Source organism: Anomaloglossus baeobatrachus, chromosome 2 (assembly GCF_048569485.1).
Source record: "Anomaloglossus baeobatrachus isolate aAnoBae1 chromosome 2, aAnoBae1.hap1, whole genome shotgun sequence".
Lineage (NCBI taxonomy): Eukaryota > Metazoa > Chordata > Amphibia > Anura > Aromobatidae > Anomaloglossus > Anomaloglossus baeobatrachus.
In genome coordinates this window covers 445,750,743-445,770,355 of record NC_134354.1, presented here as the reverse complement: position 1 = coordinate 445,770,355, position 19,613 = coordinate 445,750,743, and the positions used below count along the sequence as shown (strand labels likewise).

At 44.8% G+C, this 19,613-nt stretch overlaps 1 protein-coding gene across 2 annotated transcripts in view; it reads right to left on the bottom strand.

Moving 5' to 3' along the window:
* Window positions 1-12,536, bottom strand: part of REPS2 (RALBP1 associated Eps domain containing 2) — a 293,374-nt gene extending 280,838 nt beyond the window's left edge. Inside the window, exon 1 of one of the 2 annotated variants that reach the window (XM_075336286.1) lies at window positions 12,191-12,536. In XM_075336286.1, the coding sequence (XP_075192401.1) occupies window positions 12,191-12,391 (201 nt within the window). In that variant the 5' untranslated portion in view covers window positions 12,392-12,536. The remainder of the gene's footprint in view (window positions 1-12,190) is intronic. The other variant, XM_075336285.1, reaches the window with a different exon arrangement.
* Between the last annotated feature and the right edge of the window lie 7,077 nt (window positions 12,537-19,613).

Genomic DNA, 19,613 nt, shown 5'->3' with positions numbered 1-19,613 from the left:
TAATAAAATTTGTAATTTTGGGAATATCTGTATATCTTTGCTAAGTATAATATTCCCGGGACACCCTGATCCATAATTCCTAGAGCACATTAATGTCACTCCCACCTCTTTGCCGGAGGACGCAGGAACGCTATTGTTCGTCGTTCCCGGGATGTCACACGTAGCGATGTGTGCTGCCTCAGGAACGATGAACAACCTGCATCTAGAATGAGCAACGATATTTGGAAAATGAACGACGTGTCAACAATCAACGATATGGTGAGTATTTCGTTTCATTAGTGGCTGCTCATAGGTGTCACACGCAACAACGTCGCTAACGAGGCCGGATGGGCGTCACGAATTCCGTGACCCCAGCGATATCTCGTTAGCTATGTCGTTGCGTGTAATGGGGCCGTTAGAGTGGTTTATCTTTAGTAGTTGTGTCCTCTGGTCTCTGTCACATATGTCAGTTGTGGTCAATCACTATTAATGATCAGGTGATGACTATCAGCTGCTTTCAGATACTTGGTTGTCATTATGTATACGGTGATAATACATTCAGATATGGCAAAAATAACAAAACTGAATAGCATACAATTAACTTAAAGGTGTTCTCAGGTAATGTGATAAAAATGGCCCTTGTCAGATAATTCAAACTGCAGCCCGTTCTAGTCACGTGTCAGGATGGGTTGCAGACTCAAAAAACGCAGATCAACAAGGGTCTCAACTGTCAAAGGAGCATCAATTGTGAACAAACATACGTCGCTCAGCTGTGGAGCAGGGCTGTAACATGAGAAAAAAATCAATCTCTCTGCTGACTGAGCACAACTGTTTCTTTTTTTCCCTCCTGCTTCATTTTCCTTTGTGATTTTTATATACCCATTGTGCTCAGTCAGCCTGACGGTGTTAGGCTATGTGCGCACATTGCGTTCTCTGCAGTGCAGAAAAAAGAACGCACCCTCTGGCATACTGGACACTGCGTTTGCATACCTCCCGGATTCTGCGGGACTGCCCCGATTTTAGAGGTGTGTCCCGCAATCCCGCGGCTCACAGCTGATGTCCCAGCTCCTCCCCTCAGTTTTTTTTTTTAATAAATTAAATTAAATTCTCATCAGGTCTGGATTATCAGGGCAGCCGGGACTCAAACCCATGAACTGTGAAGCTCATTGTTCCGTAGGCAGCAGCTCTACCACTGAGCCACTGCATGTATTGAAAAACATAGGAAGATTTGGTAATCTTAACCTCTATATTGTAGAGTAGAGAAATTAGAAGCAGATTATTCAGCTGCAGGGAGAGAGGGAGAGAGGATAGAGGAGGCCGTTCACTTCAGTTGCTGTGTGGAGCTAACAGGAGCGGCGGTGTTCTACTGCCACTCCTGTCAGCTTCATGTAGCAGAGCTGGATGTGTCGCGGGACCTCTGTGGATTACGCCGGACCTGGAGGGGTATTTGGGGATTTTAATAAAGTGGTGAAAGATTGTGTTTTTTTGTCTTTTATTCCAAATAAAGGATTTTTTTGGGTGTGTGTGTTTATTTACTTTCACTTACAGGTTAATCATGGAATGTGTCTCATAGACGCCTGCCATGATTAACCTAGGACTTAGTGGCAGCTATGGGCTGCTGCCATTAACTCCTTATTACCCCGTTTGCCACCGCACCAGGGCAATTCAGGATGAGCCGGGTAGAGTCCCGGGACTGTGGCATCTAAAGGATGCGGCAATTCTGGGCGGCTGCTGGCTTATATTGTTAGGCTGGGGAGCTCCCCATAACGTGGAGCTCCCCATACTGAGAATACCAGCCTTCAGCCGTGTGGCTTTACCCTCGCTGGTATCAAAATTGGGGGGACCGCACGTCGTTATTTTTTAATTATTTATTTATTTATTTTACTGCACGATCTAGACCCGCCCACCGGCAGCTGTGATTGTTTGCAGTGAGACAGCTGTCACTCAGCGTGGGGGTGTGTCTGACTGCAACCAATCATAGGCGCTGGTGGGCGGGGGAAGCAGGGAATACGAGATAGAATAATGAGTGGCCAGCTTTTTCAAAAGAGGAAAAGCCGCTGGAGCAGTGTGATAGCCGTGCAGCGCCGCGTCAGTGATCGGTGAGTATGAGAGAGGGGGAGAGACTGACCGACGGACAGAGAGAGGGACAGACAGAGAGAGAGACCGACCAGCAGAGAGAGAGACAGACAGAGCAACCAACTGACAGAGAAAGAGACCGACCGACCGACAAACAGAGGGAGATTCACCGACATCCACAGACACAGATTGACCAACATTGAAAACCTGCGTTTTGCTTGTCAAAAAAGCATTCAGAATGCAACAAAAATGCAGTCCAAGTGCACTTTGGTTGCGTTTTGACCCACATCATTGATTTCAATGGGTGGAGAACGCAGCTTTAACGCACAAAAGAAATGACATGCTGCTTTTTTTTCCGCAGCGATTTTGGGCATCCAAAACGCTGCGTTTACAAACGCAGCGTGTGCATTGATTTTTCGGCTTTCTCATAGACTTTGCTGGGGAAGCAGAACGCATGCAATTTGGCACTGAAAACGCTGCAGTTCAAAACGCAGCGTTTCCGCGGGAAAAAACGCAACGTGCGCACATAGCCAGCAGTGGTCAGAGACTGTCTGAGCAGCAGGACTGAGGCTGGAGAAAAAAAAAACCCACACTGTGCTCAGTCAGAAGGGAGATGTCACAGCTCTGATCAATGGCTGAGTGACGCATGTTTGTTCACTGTGCTTCTCTGACAGTTGTCACATTTCTCTGTGTTTAAAGTCTGCAACGTGTCCTGATATGTGACAAGGATGGATTGCAATTTGAAATGTGATGGGAGCAATTTTTGTTACATTCTTGGGGAACTCCTTTGAGATAATGTAAACTGATCAGTTTACTGCTTTGTCATATCTAAATACTGTCACCCAATGCATAATAAGGAGAACCACATAGTTTGAAAGTTATTAGTCATCACCAGATCATTAAAAGTAGTTGTCCATAACTGATACATACCAAAGAACAGAACTACTAAATATAAACGACGCTCACAGATATTAAATAAGAGAACAACCACTAAATAATAAAGCTCTAAAAACTCACCTCAATGCACCATAGGGCCAAGGACCGACTAATGCAGACCACACAAAACTCTCAAGATACAGACATCAAACATCAATTATTTAGGACCCCATAGCAGAGACCAAAGGTTTACCTTAAATACAAAAATCTTCACAGAAAACTCCCCTTTAAACTCTCCCTGACCTTTCTTATACATTACAAGGATTTTCACTCTACACTATGCTTCCACATACAGTAGTATCTGTATTATTCTTTATAGAATAGACTGCACAATACTTCTGTCCTGTATACTTAGTGTAGTTCTCATAATCTTTATTGTTTTGTATATTTACACTGCACAGTACCACTTCTCCTGTCCTGTATACTGTGTGTAATAACCATTATCTGTATTATATTTATTGTATACAGTATATGACAAAAGGGAGTCTACCACACACATTTTTTTAAAATATATTATTATATGTTTTCATGGGACAACACTGAAACTAGGACACTTTGATACAATATAAAATAGTCAGTGTACAACTTGTATAACTGTGTAAATTAGCTGTGCCCTCTAAATAAATTAACACAACTATTAAAAAGGTGGTCCACTATAAAACATTGTGGCCACAACAATTTATAGCAGGGAAAGGCTTTTTCTAAATACCTTTTTTTTCCCCAATTCAGCCTGTCAACGGCACTATCGCTGTCTGCTCATCCCACATCACGTGACCCCCGGCTGCTATAACCTCAGATGTCCAGTGATGTCACATCAACTTCCGGAATTGTCAGTTGACCCGGCGTCACCGAGGCGGGGCCCAGTCTCCCTAAGTGACTGGGCTGTGGGCAGAGTTTCATCACACGTCACAGCATTGCCCTGTTAAGCGGTTAAGGTGAGAGCGCGCGAGATGCTGGGCTTTGACATGCGATGGCACTCTGCCCACAGCCCAGTCACTCAGGGAGATTGGGTCCCGCCTCAGGGATCCCGGGTCAACTTCCAATTCCGGAAGTTGATGTGACATCACCGGATATCAGAGGTAACAGCAGCCCATATCACGTGATAGGGATGAGCAGACAGCGATAGTGTCGCTCACAGGCTGAATTGGAAAATGAAGATATTTACAAAAAGCCTTCTTTGCTTTAAATTGATGTGGCCACTATGCTTTGTAGTGGACAACGTCTTTAATGTCAAAACCACTGGCAACAAAACTGAGTACAACCCTAAGTGAAAATGGTCAAATTGTGCTCAAAGTGTCAATATGTTGTGTAGCCAGCATTATTTTCAAGCACTGCCTTAACTCTCTGGGGCATGGAGATCACTAAAGATTCACAGGTGCCACTTCCACGCCTCCATGACGACATCATTGAGCTGTTGAATGTTATAGACCTTGTGCTCCTCCACCTTTTGTTTGAGGATGCCCCACAGATTCTCAATAGTGTTTAGGTATGAAAATACGCTTGGCCAGTACAGCACATTTACCCTCAGTTTCTTTAGAAAGGCAGTGGTCATCACAGAGATATGCTTGGGGAAGTTATCATGTTGGATCACTTTCCTGCAGCCCAGTTTCTGAAGGGAAGGGATCGTGCTCTACTTCAGTATGTCAAAGTACATGTTGGCATTCATGGTTCCCTCAATTAATTGTAGATCCCCATAGCCAGCAGTATTCATGCATCCCCAAATAATGACACTCCCACCACCATGCTGACAGTAGGCAAGACACACTTGTCTTTGTACTCCTCACCTGGTTGCCTCCACACATACTTGACACCATCTGAACCAAATAACAGGATATGGTTCCAGTAATCCATGTCCTTAGTTTGCTTGTCTTCACAAACTGTAGGATTTTTTTGTGCATGATCTTTAGAAGAGGCTTTCTTCTGGGATGACAGCATGTAGGAAAATTTGATTCAGTGTGCAGTATATGGTCTGAGCACTGACAAGCTGACTCCCCCACCCCTTTAACCTCTGCAGCAATGCTAGCAGCACTCATATGTCCATTTTTAAAAGACAACCTCCGGATAGGATGCTGAGTATATGCACTTAACTTCTTTGGTCGACCATGCCAAGGCCTATTCTGAGTGGAACCTGTCTCGTTAAACTGCTGTATGGTCTTGGCCACCATGCTGTAGCTCAGTTTCAGAGTCTTGGCAATCTTCTTATAGTCTAGGCCAGTGATGGCGAACCTGTGGCACTCCAGCTGTTGCAAAACTACAATTCCCATCATGCCTGGCCATTCAAAGCAAAAGCTTTGGCTGTGAAGGCATGATGGGAATTGTAGTTTTGCAACAGCTGGAGTGCCACAGGTTCGCCATCACTGGTCTAGGCCATCTTTTTGGAAAGCAGCAATTCTTTTTTTCAGATTCTCAGAGAATTATTTGCCATGAGATGTCATGTTGTACTTCCAGTGACCAGTATGAGTGTGTGCGCGATAACACCAAATTTACCACACCTGCTCCCCATTCACAATGGAGACCCTGTAACACTAATGAGTCAGATGACACTGGGGAGGGAAAGTTTGCTAATTGGGCACAATTTGGCAATTGTCACTTAAGGGTGCTTTACACGCTGCGACATCGCTAACGATATATCGTCGGGGTCACGGTGTTTGTGACGCACATCCGGCGTTGTTAGCGACATCGCAGCATGTAACACCTCAGAGCGACCTAAAACGATCGCAAAAGAGGTAAAAATCGTTGGTATTGGAGAGGTCGCTCCAACACCAAAAATCGTTGACAGGTGAGTTGCGAGGTTGTTCGTTGTTCCTGTGGCACCACACATCGCCATGTGTGACACAACAGGAACGAGGAAACTCACCGTACCTGCATCTCGCCGGCAATGAGGAAGGAAGGGGATGGGAGGATGTTTGGCCCGCTCATTTCCGCCCCTCCTCTGCTATTGGGCGGCCACTTAGTGACGTCGCTATGACGCCGAACGAACCGCCCCCTTAGAAAGGAGGAGGTTCGCCAGCAACAGCGATGTCGCTAGGCAGGTAAGTAGTGTGATGGGTGTAACCGATGTTGTGCGCCACGGGCAGCGATTTGCCCGTGTCGCACAACCGACGGGGGCGGGTACACTCGCTAGCGATATCGGTACTGATATCGCAGCGTGTAAAGCACCCTTTAGAGGTGTACTCACATTTTTGCAAGCGGTTTTGACATTAATGGCTCTGTGTTGAGTTATTTAGAGGATACACCAAATTTACACTGTTATATAAACTGTACACTGATTACTTTACATTGTATAAAAGTGCCTATCTTAACTGTTATCCCTTGAAAAGATATAATAAAATAGTTAAAAAAATGTAAGGAGTGTATTCACTTTTGTGATATACTGTATCTATGCACAGTGCCACTTGTTATCCTTCATGCTGGGTGTAAATTTCAGTATGCGATCTTACTCTGTATTATTTTGGACATCTCACATCTCAGGGGGCATAGTTGTTATTGATCTTTATTAAGGGACATGGCAAATGTCCGTAAAAATTTGAGATAATCTGTGAATTTTGGTCCAATTGTCCAGAAAAATTGAATAGTACCGTAGGTTGGCAACCCTTCACTTGGTTTGTCAAAAGAGGTTGCTGAACTGTGCAGTTTTAGTGCTTTTTTGTCTCTAAAGGTTTCTATGTGAAGTCTTAAAAAAGGGCTGTTGAATTTTTAAATGCAGAATGAAAGCTTTTCTGTGCTATTAAAAAAGTATTACAAACCCGCATTCACATCTGAACCAAAACACATCAAATAAGAGGGAAAAAGCATAAAAATAACGCAGCTAATGTGAAACAATCAGAGAAACAATCAGAGAAATGTGTTACTGCTTTCTGTGGTGCGGAGACCTGCAGAAATAAAAACCCACTTAAAAAAACGCAGAATTTACGTTACATGTGAACACTGCATCAGAGTTTCAATTTTAATACTTTTTTATGAGTTTAATAGAGAAAAATAATCAATTATGCCATTTTATTTACTGATCACCATATATAAACTGATTGCAGTGTTGTGTGGGTCATTATGATTACAGGGACACCATATATGTCGTTAATATTTGCTTATTTGTGATGCTTATTATTAAAAAAAAAAGCGAAATAAAATTGGCATTATTGTATTTTTTTTTAATTATTTTCTAGTTAATTTATATGAAGAAAATAATATCTCTTTTATTCTATCTCTAGAATATAGGGACATAGAAATACACTGTTATGTATCTCTATGTACTAGTATAATCTACCTGTGACGTCAGAGGCTGCATTACAGCTTCATCTATACGTAATTCTTCCAGTGACAACAGCAGAGCCAGGGGCTCAAATGTTCACCTGCTGCCTACAATGCTGAAGGTTGTTGGTTCTAGTCCCCGGGTGAGGGAATACAAAAATTTCATATGTTTTTGTATTTTATTATTATTATTATTATTATTATTATTATTATTATTATTTCAGTTGTATAGGAACAAAAGAAATCTGATTTTTCTTCACCTCTAGTATATAGGTACATATAAACACAGTGCAATCTACAAATGTATCTCTATGTATAATCTACATCTGGATTCACTACTTGCACTACAGGTCAAGTAAATCAAATCCTCCTACCGCTTTCAGTGTGGGCAGTGGCTTATCGGTAGAGCTCGAGTCCCAGGGTGACCAGTGAAGATGAAAATTGGTAATTTTTTTATGCAGAGATGCCAGGGGAAGAGCTAAGTAATGAGAGGAAATCGACAAAAGCCATGACTGCCGGGGCATCTGGGTCAGTTGGGAGCCATATCTAATGTAATGTACAAGTTTTTTTATAAATTATCCAAAAACATACATTACTCTATTAAGGGAGGTGGAGTGAAAATAATTTTGATTTTTTTTTTTAATATCAAGCTAAACACCAACATTCCCCATTAGTGATACATGGATCTTTGCTCTGACCTTTGTTTTGAATTAGCTCCCATGAGAACCGAAACACATGCACAGTACTAGTTTAAAGATCACAACGCTTGCAGTATATTCAGACAGGTTTTCACACACCTCAATATCAGCACTGTAAATGGTTTTTTTTTTATGAATAACACTTCATGAGTTTTGCAACTGCTCACAAATGTGCTTTATTTGCCAGTAGTTAAAGAAAGTTCGCATAATATATACAATATTGTGCTCCACAGATGAAAAAAATCTCATGCATTATTAATAGCCATTTCTACTTGTAGAAACCTATTGGCACTCTTTCTTATCCTGCTTCAAAAAGGGCTCATTATAGCCCTCTACTACTTTGCTTTTCCTGTGTATACAGTTTAATTGAAATGAAAAGTCAAGCTAATGCTAATTGATGCAGATATGCCCACCAATCAGCCATAACATTAAAACCAACAGCCGAATGTTATGAATGTCCCTTCACCATAATAGCTCTGATCTATTGATGTGCCATGTGGTTCAGTATCTGGTATCAAGAAGTTAACAGACGTGTGTAGTTGTCAGAAAAAGAAAGTCAACTTTTTCAAATGACCTATATTTCTGCATTGATTATTGCATTTATTAAGGCTATGTGCCCACGATGAGTTTTTGGTGAGTCTTTGATGCTGAGTAGTTTTGCAAAGTGAATGAGGGTCATAGAAATCTCCTGCCCTCTGTGCTTCTTCTTTACTCCGCATAAACTAACCTGCGAATCTTGTTTCAAATCTGAAAAATGTCAATTTCTTTTCGGGGTATGCTGACTTTTATGGGCAGATTTTTCTCATAGACTTACTTGCATTAGATGCGGAACATCCGTAGGTAAAAAAAAAAAACGCTTATGCGTTTTTAGTGTTCTTGTAATCAGCACATAAGTACTGTATTTTCCAGATTATAAGACGCACTTTTCCTCCCAAAAACTTTGGGAGAAAAATGAGGGGTACATTTTAAAATCCAAATGTAGCTTACAGGGAGGTGATGAATGGGCGCTGTGCTGGCTGCCGTGCGGGCTGTGGTGGGGGCTGTCTGTGCGAGCAGCTGTCTGTGCAGGCAGCTGTCTGTCTGTGCCGGCAGCTGGCTGTCTATCTGTGTGGGCGGCTGGCTGGCTAGCTAGCTGTGCGGGCGGCTGGCTGTGCGTGCAGCTGTGTGGCGCATGGTGATATGGCGGGTGTCCCAGATGCTATGGCTTCAAATAATGGCGCCTGGAATCGGCGTGTGCGCAGATGGAGCTCTTGGCTTAAGATCTCATCTGTACACGCGCCGCCTCCGGGCGCCATTTCTTTGAAGCCCACACCACCGACAGAACATCTGGAACACTCGCCGCACCAGCAGTGGCAGCACAGACCCCACCTCTGCCAGCACAGCCCCCACCACAGCGCCTGCAGCATTGCCCTGCCTCCTGTGACCCCACTCAACCACTGCTGCCACCTGCCCTCCAATAAGACACCACCAAAGTATAAGACAGGCTCCTTTTTTTTATACCTTTTTCATCTCTAAATTTGGGGTGTGTCTTATAATTTGATGCGTCTTATAAAACGAAAAATTTGGTATATCAAAAAAACTTTTTCAAAGCAAAATACCAGGAAGTATGAAACACAAAGCAGCTTTGCTTAAAGCATGACATATCAAAAAGACACAAAAAACACAGGTAAAAAACGCATGTAAAAACAGGACACAAAAACCCATGTAAAGAAAAATACGAGAAATTCAGCAATATCAAAAACTCACCAAACTGTTAATAGAATGTAGCTTAAAGGTTGTAGATACTTTTTTTTAACTCAGGTGTTTATAAAATAGACCACATTTACTCAAGGTATGCTCCAAACGTTTGGCTTAAAAAGTAAGCATTCTTAAACATTGCGACATATTTGTCATCCTGCTTAAGCCATTGTGATACTTGAATTGTATGTTAACACTTTGTAGTCTATGTTTGCATTGTTTTATTATTACACAGGCAGGGGGAAGACAAATCATTGGTAGAGATGAGAGGACCATTGGAAGTTGAGGTTCGGCGGGTTCAGCAGGACTTTAGATACAGTTTGGGTTTGGTTTCGGACCCTGTCTTGACCTGAACCCCTTTGAATGTCACTGATTGGGCAGTTCTGGTCTACGCCCACATGCAGCCAGCCATAAACAGCGCTGCATGACCCAGAGAGAATGGCAGTAGGTGAGTATATTAGTACACTCACACTACATTACATGCACATGTATACACATTTAATCAATAAACATTTTTCTGGGAGAGCTTCTTTAAGTATTGGCTAAGGGAGTAACTGTACTGTGAAAGGTAACACAATTGTTAAAATGTACTAATACTGTGCACACCAACAGATACAATTGGAAAAGGCTCCCTGTGCAAGAACAGTATATGGGCCCTTTTCAGACCCAATAACTCATCAAAATGCATGATGTTACCTGTCTTAGGGAAAGAAATGAGCGCCCTTGCCCCTTACCCCTTGGGCCCCTGTGCGGCTGTACAGATTGTACCAATGATTAGAGATGAGCGAACCCAAACAGTAAAGTTTGGTGTTCATACTCAACAGGCCCTTTAAAAAGAAATCAATGTTGGAGTTTGGAGGTCAGGTGCTTTGCGGATGCAACCCAACTCGAGCGAGCATCGCAGAGTTCAGCCCAGTGCGAGCCGCGTGTAGTGTTTGTTCGGCTCGCTTGGAGTAATAGCATGATCAGATGTAATGTGTACTAAGCAAAAAAAATTTAATAAATGCCACCCCTGGAAGTGATCTGTTTATGGCTGGCTCCATGGGGGCGTAGACCAGAACTGCCCTATCAGTGACATCCAATCGGATGTACTGTGTATCAAGCGAAAAAAAAATAATAAATCCCACCCCTGGAAGTGATCTGTTTATCTCCAAAACTAAGTCTGGGCACTCTTCTCCAATACCCTGCGACTGGGTTTCCTACTCCTCCGGTCCCAGACCACTGTCTGCGACCTAGCCAAAGTCTTCCAGGGAGCTACAACTCCCTTCAGCTACTCACTCTCTGAGGGCTACCACTCAACTGACTATGTCCCTCCCAACAGTCTGCCTGACCCCTAGGCGGGTGGCCCTTTTCAAGCTAGACCACCCACTGGTGTGCCTGACGGGTGTGGTGTGAGGTGTGGTTAAGATTTCAATGCTGATGGAGCAATACCAAAAGTTAGGACCCCAGAACAATGGAGGGTGAGTTCTGCACCGTAAGAGAAAAGAGTGCAGTTCCCTGTGACACCCTGACTAGTCCAGGGGCGTCACATTAACACATTTTAAGGGAATAATGGTCATAAATGCCTCCTCAGCATTACACAAATCTTATTTGTAGCTGCAGGAAACATTTAGTTGAGGTCATTGCTGTAAAAGGAGGATCTACAGGATAATAAAGTCAAGAGTCTACTCACATTTTCTTCCTATACTATGAATGTTGTAAATGTTTACTCAATATGCTCAATAAAAGACATGAAAAAGAACAACTGTCTGTTCAGTATATGTGACCGATAGTTTGCATGAATGACCCCGACTCCCATAGACTTGCATACGCATTTCTGTTCACACAGGGGACACTAGACCGCTTTGCTTAGGTGATAAATATTGTTCGTGAAATAAAACTCTTAATTATTTAATGTCAGAGTAAAATTTTTCCCATTTATTCATAAATGTGTTTTCAGGTTTTCAAGTTGCTGTGAAAGATACAATGTATATGATTCTGTGATTCTTTGTTTATGAGGTCTGAGCACTAATGCAAATCAATAATAATAAAAACAAAGCACAACATAATAACATTATAAGCACTCTCATCTTTTTATATAATAACTGTACATAATAGGTCTCTATAAATATCTCCTACTTTGCAAGAAATATGGACTTTAAAAATTTGGTCATAAATAAGGTAGATATGGGCAAAGCAAGCATAACATAGCCCAGATAAATTAATATTCCATTATATGCCACCCAGCAAAAGTAGGCTTGGAGCAACCTGTGCAGACTGGTAAAACAAGAATCAAGAAAAGGCCTAACTGGTCAAGTAAGTCAGTAAAATTCCAGGTGAGGTCACCAGAGCTCAGGCTACAAGCTTGACATTGTTTACTAGCATTAATAGGAGAATATCACAGGAAATATGGAATTCTTCTATTTACACTCCTAAAGAAATAAATAAAATTAATGAACAACTATCAACAAAGTGTTAAATATCCAATTAAGCAGAATCAATGAGTGGGATGACCTGTCTCCACATTTAGGACTCACCTGGTGTAAAGTTTCAGCTGGAAGCTGGGATGCCAAGAACAATTCTGCCACCTTGCTGCTATCTGCTGCCAATCGTGAGGATCCTTCAACTTGGCACAAGGAGAAAAGCTCAGAGTAACATTTCTGCTCATTGTCACTGAGAGCTAGATAGAGTCCTCCAGCTGGTAGACCAGCAGACACCACTGGAGATCCTGGATCCATAGATCACCTCCTGTATGAAGCTCCTGATCTAAGAAGCCCAATCCAATAAATAGAAGCCCTGCTTCTCTTCACTTTGTAGGGTTGTCACTCTCTTCCTGTGCTTTCTCAACAAGAGGTAAAGGAGCTGAAAAGAGGAGGTGTTACTACTGCAGCTGGAGAAACATCCCCTCTGCATTGCTGCTGCCACAGCTCAGCATTTTACTTGTGCAGCTCTCTGCTGCCCTCTGCTGCTGGAAACACTGTATTTCTCTAAATAGAATTCAATAGTGCAGTACAGATGTTCTGTCTTCTAAAAACACAGTCTAGTTAAAGAGAAACATACACCAGGTTCTTTCCATGAAAAAGAGACGGAAGGCACTCACCAAATATGCTCAGTAAAAAAGCTATTTTATTCAACCATCAGGTCAGGGGGAAAAGCGTATAGTGCCATATAGTGCGTTTACAAGCCTGGAGATTCTACTGCCACATAGTGCGTTCACAAGCCTGGATTAAGTGGATTGAACGGTTAGCTTGCTGAATAGTGGCGGTGGTTCCTTCTTCCCTTTGGATACACCAGGTTCTTGCTATGCCAACTAAAAGCAGCAAGATGAAAGGGCAGAGACTGTGCTACCAGCAATGTGTCACTTATTGTGCTGCTTATTTGTTTGATGAAATCACTATTTTATCTGCTGCAAATCTGCCATTTCTCTGAATGATGATCTCTGTATAATGCCACCCATACCAGGGGTTATACAGAGCTCATGAATATCATGGCAGCAGGTTTACTAGTCCTCCAGTGATAATCACCTACTGATGAAACAGAGAATTTATCAAAACTATAGCAAACAGCCCAGTAATTAATACATTGCTGGAATCGGGGGTCTCTGTCTCTGCTGTTCTCAGAGTAGGTTGTAATAACGTGGTAACAAATTTCCTGTAAATATATTGTATTACGTGCCTCAATGTGAATTATTTCTTACACATTGTTTTTCTCCCTTTTCTTTACAATACTTAACTAGATATGGTGGAACAAATAAAAAGTAAAACTCACTGAAAATCAGGTATGGATCAGGAAGAGTTTGTCTCATACCTTCAAATTTTACAACTTCCTCCAGAACCAGCATGATACAGAAACCCTTAGGCTGGTGCTACACAGCTTTTTGGTTGCAACACGTCTGTAGCGAGAGATCATTAACTAGTTAAATTAGACCTGGATCTAAACCCAAACCTTCCTATATAATTAGACAGAGCTAAGGGGAAGGAACTTATGCAGGAGGCACTTGTTTAGATTTTAAGGAAATGTCATATTTTTATAAGTGCCAGGCAGTTAAACATGGCAGTTAGACAGGGCAGGAGACAGGTAAACCATGCAAGACAATCAAACATACTTGTTCCTAGTTCATTTGTGCTGCAAAATGTATTCACCATATGTATCTGTATAATTTATGTTCTAGTGGCTTCAATCCCTCATATCTACCGCCCTTTCAAACACTGTGCACTCCATCTATATCAGTCCGTCTCTCCTCCCTTCTCCTATGTACAACTCTCATGCTCTTTCCACATTCTTATACCATAAAGATCTGTGACACCCCAGGGCTGTGGGGTACTCGGTCCCGGGCGTGTGTTTTACTCAGGGGAGTCGGGGTCACGGCCGATGCCCAGGGTAAAGATAAAATAAAATAAAATAAAAGGGTTTTTGTCAACTACACCACTTGTGGTATGCGGCCAGGTTATTTGAAGCCGCTGCTGCAGGGTTCTGTTGGGCCTGATGGAGTAGTGCAGCTTAAGTGTTTTGGGCCCTCCGCAAGCAGGGCTGGACCCCAGCAGTGGATGATGGGGGTTGTAGTGGGGAACAGTCAATGTGTGTGTACGGAGGCGGTAAGGAAACAGTCCACACCAGTATTGCAGTTTTACCTTGCCTTGCTTTTTACTTGAGTGTTTGGACCCACTTGTGCCGGATCCAGGTGTTCCCGCTCCCTTTGTTCTCCGTGCCAGCTGTGACCTGGGTTGGCTGTCCTCCATGTACTCTTGTTGTTGATGCACTCCCATGGCCTAGAGCTGCTTGGGAACCCATCCGTTTCTGTCTTGGTCCTATTGCAGGCAGCCTGGACTATTTAAGGGGGTCAATCCCCAGTCCCCTCTTTGCTGCTGATGATTCAGACTCTTTGGTTGGCGATGGACCCTAGAGATCTTCTCGCCTGGCAGATTTAACAGTTGACCATAAAGTGTCCCACTGTCCTAGGGTCTGCACCCTTCCTCGTGCTGAGTCCTGTGAGCCTAGGTTCCAGACTTCCACAGGCACCCCGCAGTCCCTGGAGTTTTCCACTTCCACAGGTAACTCACGGTCCCTGGAGTCCTGGTCCCTTACTCCACAGTCCCTCACTCCTGTTACAGCACTCCGTTGTTACAGCAGGTCTTTACTTTCTTTCTGTACTTTCACTCTTTAACTATTACTCTCAACTTCCTCATCCTTCTCCTCTCCTTTCCTGACTCTGACTGAACACTTCCTCCCACCAACTTTCCAACTGACCATTGGCCCCTCCCCTTGCTGGGTCTCTCCCTACAGATTGGGTGGCGACTATCCAGTCAGTGCCCATCCCTTTTACCTGTTACTATGCAGTGTCCCAGTTTGGTGTTGGGATTGTGTGTGTGGCCTGAAGGTGCTGGTGTGTTGACTGGCACGGATATTCCGGGGTTTGGTTTCCACTTACATTTTGTGGTACCTGCAGATCCAATCACTTCCACCATACAACACAAGAAACACTTTCCCAAATCCCTTAACCATCTATTCACTCTCTATTTTTCTTCTCCTAGTTGCAGAAGATATGTCCCCTGACCCATGCCCTTCTTGTAATAGTAAGTTTAACTCCTTCCCTGCTACATTGAGAAAATCCACAAATCTTATCCAGAGGTCTGCATCCATGTTTTTGGTGCAGATCTCACACTCCCTTGGGGAGTTTTCCACACACAGAAACACACCATCCAATCAGGTCCCACTTACCCCCTCCCCAGGAAAAGGAGGGGGGAGGAGCTCAGAAAGAGCAGAGCAGAGTTTAGTTTTCAGTCAGTCTGCAGGAGGAGAAAAGTCTGGAAGCAGCCCCTCTGTGGGGCTGGGGAAAGTGGTAGTCAGGGCCTCAGGAATAGGCCAGCCGCTTTTGGGACCCGAAGTGGACCGGGAGAGGGTAGTGGGCCCCCCTGGTGCCAGCTGTCGGGACCCAGTCCGGACCAGTGTGCAAAGCAGATGCAGACCTCGGGCAGGAAAAGAGCACCTGAATTACACACACGGGTGTGGGACCCGTCCTCACAGCAGCCGGCTGTGGGCACCAGTTACCAGCAACTTGGTTAATTCCTGGACTCATGTCAGTTATTGCTTTATACTGTGAGTACTCCTGCACCACCCGGTCCAAGCCGAGGACTGCACCCGTCACTCCCCAAACCACCACTCCCAATTGGGCCCCGGGACTATAACTCCCCTACCCGTGGACGGGATCCCACCTTGCTGCCCCACACCATCAGTCCCGGGAGCCCCTTATACCTTCACCGCATCGTTGGTGTCTACAATCACCACAACCCGTGGGTGGCATCACGAGCTGTCATTCCAAACCAAACACCCAAATCCCTGCGTGTAGCGCCAACTCCCTTGCAGAGCGACGTGACCCCCGAGAGGCTCGAGCCACCACCCGCATTACGAGCACGGATCCGAGCGCCTCGGCGGTCGCAGCCGAGCCCGCGGGGCGTTACACATGTAACAAACTCTCCTACATGCATGACTTTTTAATTTCAAATTCCCTTAACCTCCTAGCTCTTAAGTAGAGATGAGCGAACCAGTCGCGGTTCGGCTCGAGCTTGGTTCATCGAACGGAGGTCTAGTTTGAGTTCGGTTTGGCGAACCGGTTCAGCGAACCACTCGAACCCATAGGAAACAATAAGAGGCAATCACAAACACATAATAACACCTAGAAAATACCCTCAAAGGTGTCCAAAAGGTGACAAACAACTCACAACACAACACAAACACATGGTAAAGTGACAAGGACATATGCTCATGTGAAAATAAAATAGCTGGACAAGGAAAAAGAGGAGGAGACACAGATATATGAGTATATGCAAGGGAACATCAATGCCATTACTGTGAAACTTGAGCCCTGATCATTTTAGGCTTCCAATCTGGATAAATTGCCTGAGCTCACCACGTACGCCTTGGGGATCTTGTCATGTCCCGCAGCCAGCGTTCTCTCGGAACGTGTCCTCAGTGTTTCTGGGGGTCTGCTGACAGATAAGCACACGCGTCTGTCCACTGACAATGTGGACATACTAACGTTCACCAAGATGAGGAAGTCATGGCTCTCAGAGGACTTTTTTTCCCCTGGGTCAGCCAGGGGAGGCGAAAGGCACGTGTATTTTTGAGAGTGCTTCATGCAAAGCATCTTTTTCATCTTGAAAATGTGGGTCAACTGATGCCAGTCAAGTGGGGTGTGTGTGGCCCAATTAGTGGAAACGAGGAAGGCTGTGGTTGGAGTCCCCTCGCTTTTGAAAAAAGAACCAAGATGAACAAGTCATGTGTTACGGTTGCTGCGAGCACTGGAGACTATGTCCAGATTTCTTGCTACTGCACATGTGCGAGCGCTGGAGACTAAGTCCAGATTTCTTGCTACTGCACATGTGCGAGCGCTGGAGACTAAGTCCAGATTTCTTGCTACTGCACATGTGCGAGCGCCAGAGACTAAGTCCTATCTTGGAGCCATTGCACATGTGCGGGTGACATCATCGCTGACACGAGGTCACATGTCTCTGACACCTTCTATGCCAATTGGTCGCTGGTCATGTGCTTGTGATGCCTTGCTCAGTGATAGGCCAGCATGACGTCACTCCTGTCGTTCTGGCAGCGGATTGGCTCTGGTGTCCTCCATCTTGGATGAGGCACAGAGTCTATATAAGACCCTGACACACGCCGCATGGCGCTCAGTCCTCTTGGTTCATGCATAAGAGTAGACGCTCTGTGCGCGTTCCTCTAGGCATTCCTCTGTCTATGCTAGGTGAGCGCTACCAGCAGGGTAGCGTTCTTATACCTTACAGCTTCGGCTGCTGTCCGTATCCTTACCTCTTAGGGGAGCGGAGATAGGCAGGTGCCTGAGGCACATGGTCTGGCTGGGCCTTGTGGTTCGACTCGTAGGTGGACGTTGCCGATAGGGTAACGTTCCTTATACTGCGTCTGGCAGTTGTTCGTATCCTCGCACACTAGGGGAGCGAACAGAGGTAGGAGCTTTGTGCGGCTTACGCTGCTGTTCGTCTCTTTTGCACCACTAGAAGAGCGGACCTAGGCAGGTGCCATATCTAGTGGTTCGTGTCCTCGCACACTAGTGGAGCGAACGCAGGTAGGAGCTTTGTGCGGCTTACGCTGCTGTTCGTCTCTTTTGCACCACTAGAAGAGCGGACCTAGGTAGGTGCCATTTCGCACACATTGTCTTTGTCTCTGTGATTATTAACAGAGATCATTCCACACACCCTCCAAGTAAGGGAGGAATTGCTTTACTTACTTATTATATCCTTCTGTGAGTTAACAGAGGTATTGCACTCTGCCATAGTCTGCAGCAGAGTCTTTGCACGGTGGACCCTGACTGTCTGATACTCCTTTAGGTTCTTATCAGACAGCCCCCCGTAACATTAGGACTGAGCCAAGGGTCTGGCAGTTATGGCAGAATATCAGCAGTTACACCGTTACATACAAGTACTTGAGTCACGGCTCAAGAGTATAGAGGATAAACCTCAGACCATGGTGACATCTGCACATGATCCTCGACTTGCTCTGCCAAACAGATATTCTGGCGATGCCAGATCATGTTGTGGTTTCATTAGTCAGTGTCAGATACACCTAGAGGTCAACTCTTCTCGCTTCTCTACGGAGAGGTCCAGAGTAGGCTTTATCATCTCCTTACTTCAGGACAAAGCCTTAGAATGGGCGACTCCCCTATGGGAGCGCTCTGATGTGGTTACTCTGAGACATCAAGACTTTCTTGATGCTCTTAAGGCGGTATTCATGGGTCCGCAGGTTACCCATGATGCGGCCCTGAGACTGTTAGATCTATCTCAGGGTTCGTTATCCACTAGTTCTTATGCCATTGCTTTTAGAACTCTGGTGGCAGAACTAGATTGGCCAGAGAAGGTGTTGATTCCTATCTTCTGGAGAGGGTTGGCAGGCTATGTCAAGGATGCTCTTGCTACTCGTGAGGTCCCTGCTTCTCTGGAGGACTTGATCACAGTAGCAACAAGGATCGATGTACGCCATAAGGAACGTAGACTCGAGGTCTTTTCCTCACGCCCTAAGCATCGGGCTATTCCAGTTGTTGAGGGTCCACTACCATCTTCCTCAGCATCTGAAACATCTCCCACTCCTATGGAGTTAGGTCATATGTCTTCCAGATTACGCAAGTCTGGTCCTCCTATATGTTACGTATGTCGTCAGGCTGGGCACTATGCCAACAAGTGTCCTAGTCGTCAGGGAAACTCCCTGGCCTAGTAACCATTAGAGGGGGGTTACTAGAGACGTCTTCTGCACCATCTAAGTGTTGTATCTCAGGTCAGCTCTCGTTATCTGAGAATACATGGCCTATTATGGCTTTTGTGGATTCCGGAGCTGACGGGACTTTTGTGTCCTCAGGATTTGTAAAGGGACACAATATTCCCTCTATCATGTTAGAGGCGCCTATTCCTGTCCGTGTTGTTAATGGAACTATGTTGTCTGACTCCATTACATTGAGGACAGTTCCCTTGCGCCTTTCCCTGTCTCAGGGTCACATAGAGGAGATTTCTTTTCTTGTTTTGCCTGAGGGTATAGACGACGTCCTTCTGGGTCTCCCATGGCTTCGGACTCATGCTCCTCACATTGACTGGGAGTCTGACAGCAATATTAGTTGGGGTTCGAAATGTCAGTCCCGATGTCTTCCCTTACCACCTAAGGTCATTGCGGTTGCATCTACTGATCTCTCTCCCATACCTACACCCTATTTGGATTTCGCTGACGTGTTCTCCAAACAGGGTGCTGAGGTTCTTCCACCCCATAGGCCGTATGACTGTGCCATAGACCTTATCCCAGGTTTGGTTCCACCTAAAGGCAGGGTTTACCCCCTGTCGATACCTGAGTCGGAGGCCATGTCGACCTATATAAGAGAGAGTTTAGAGAAGGGGTTCATTCGTAAGTCTGTCTCTCCCGCAGGAGCTGGGTTTTTCTTTGTTCGGAAGAAAG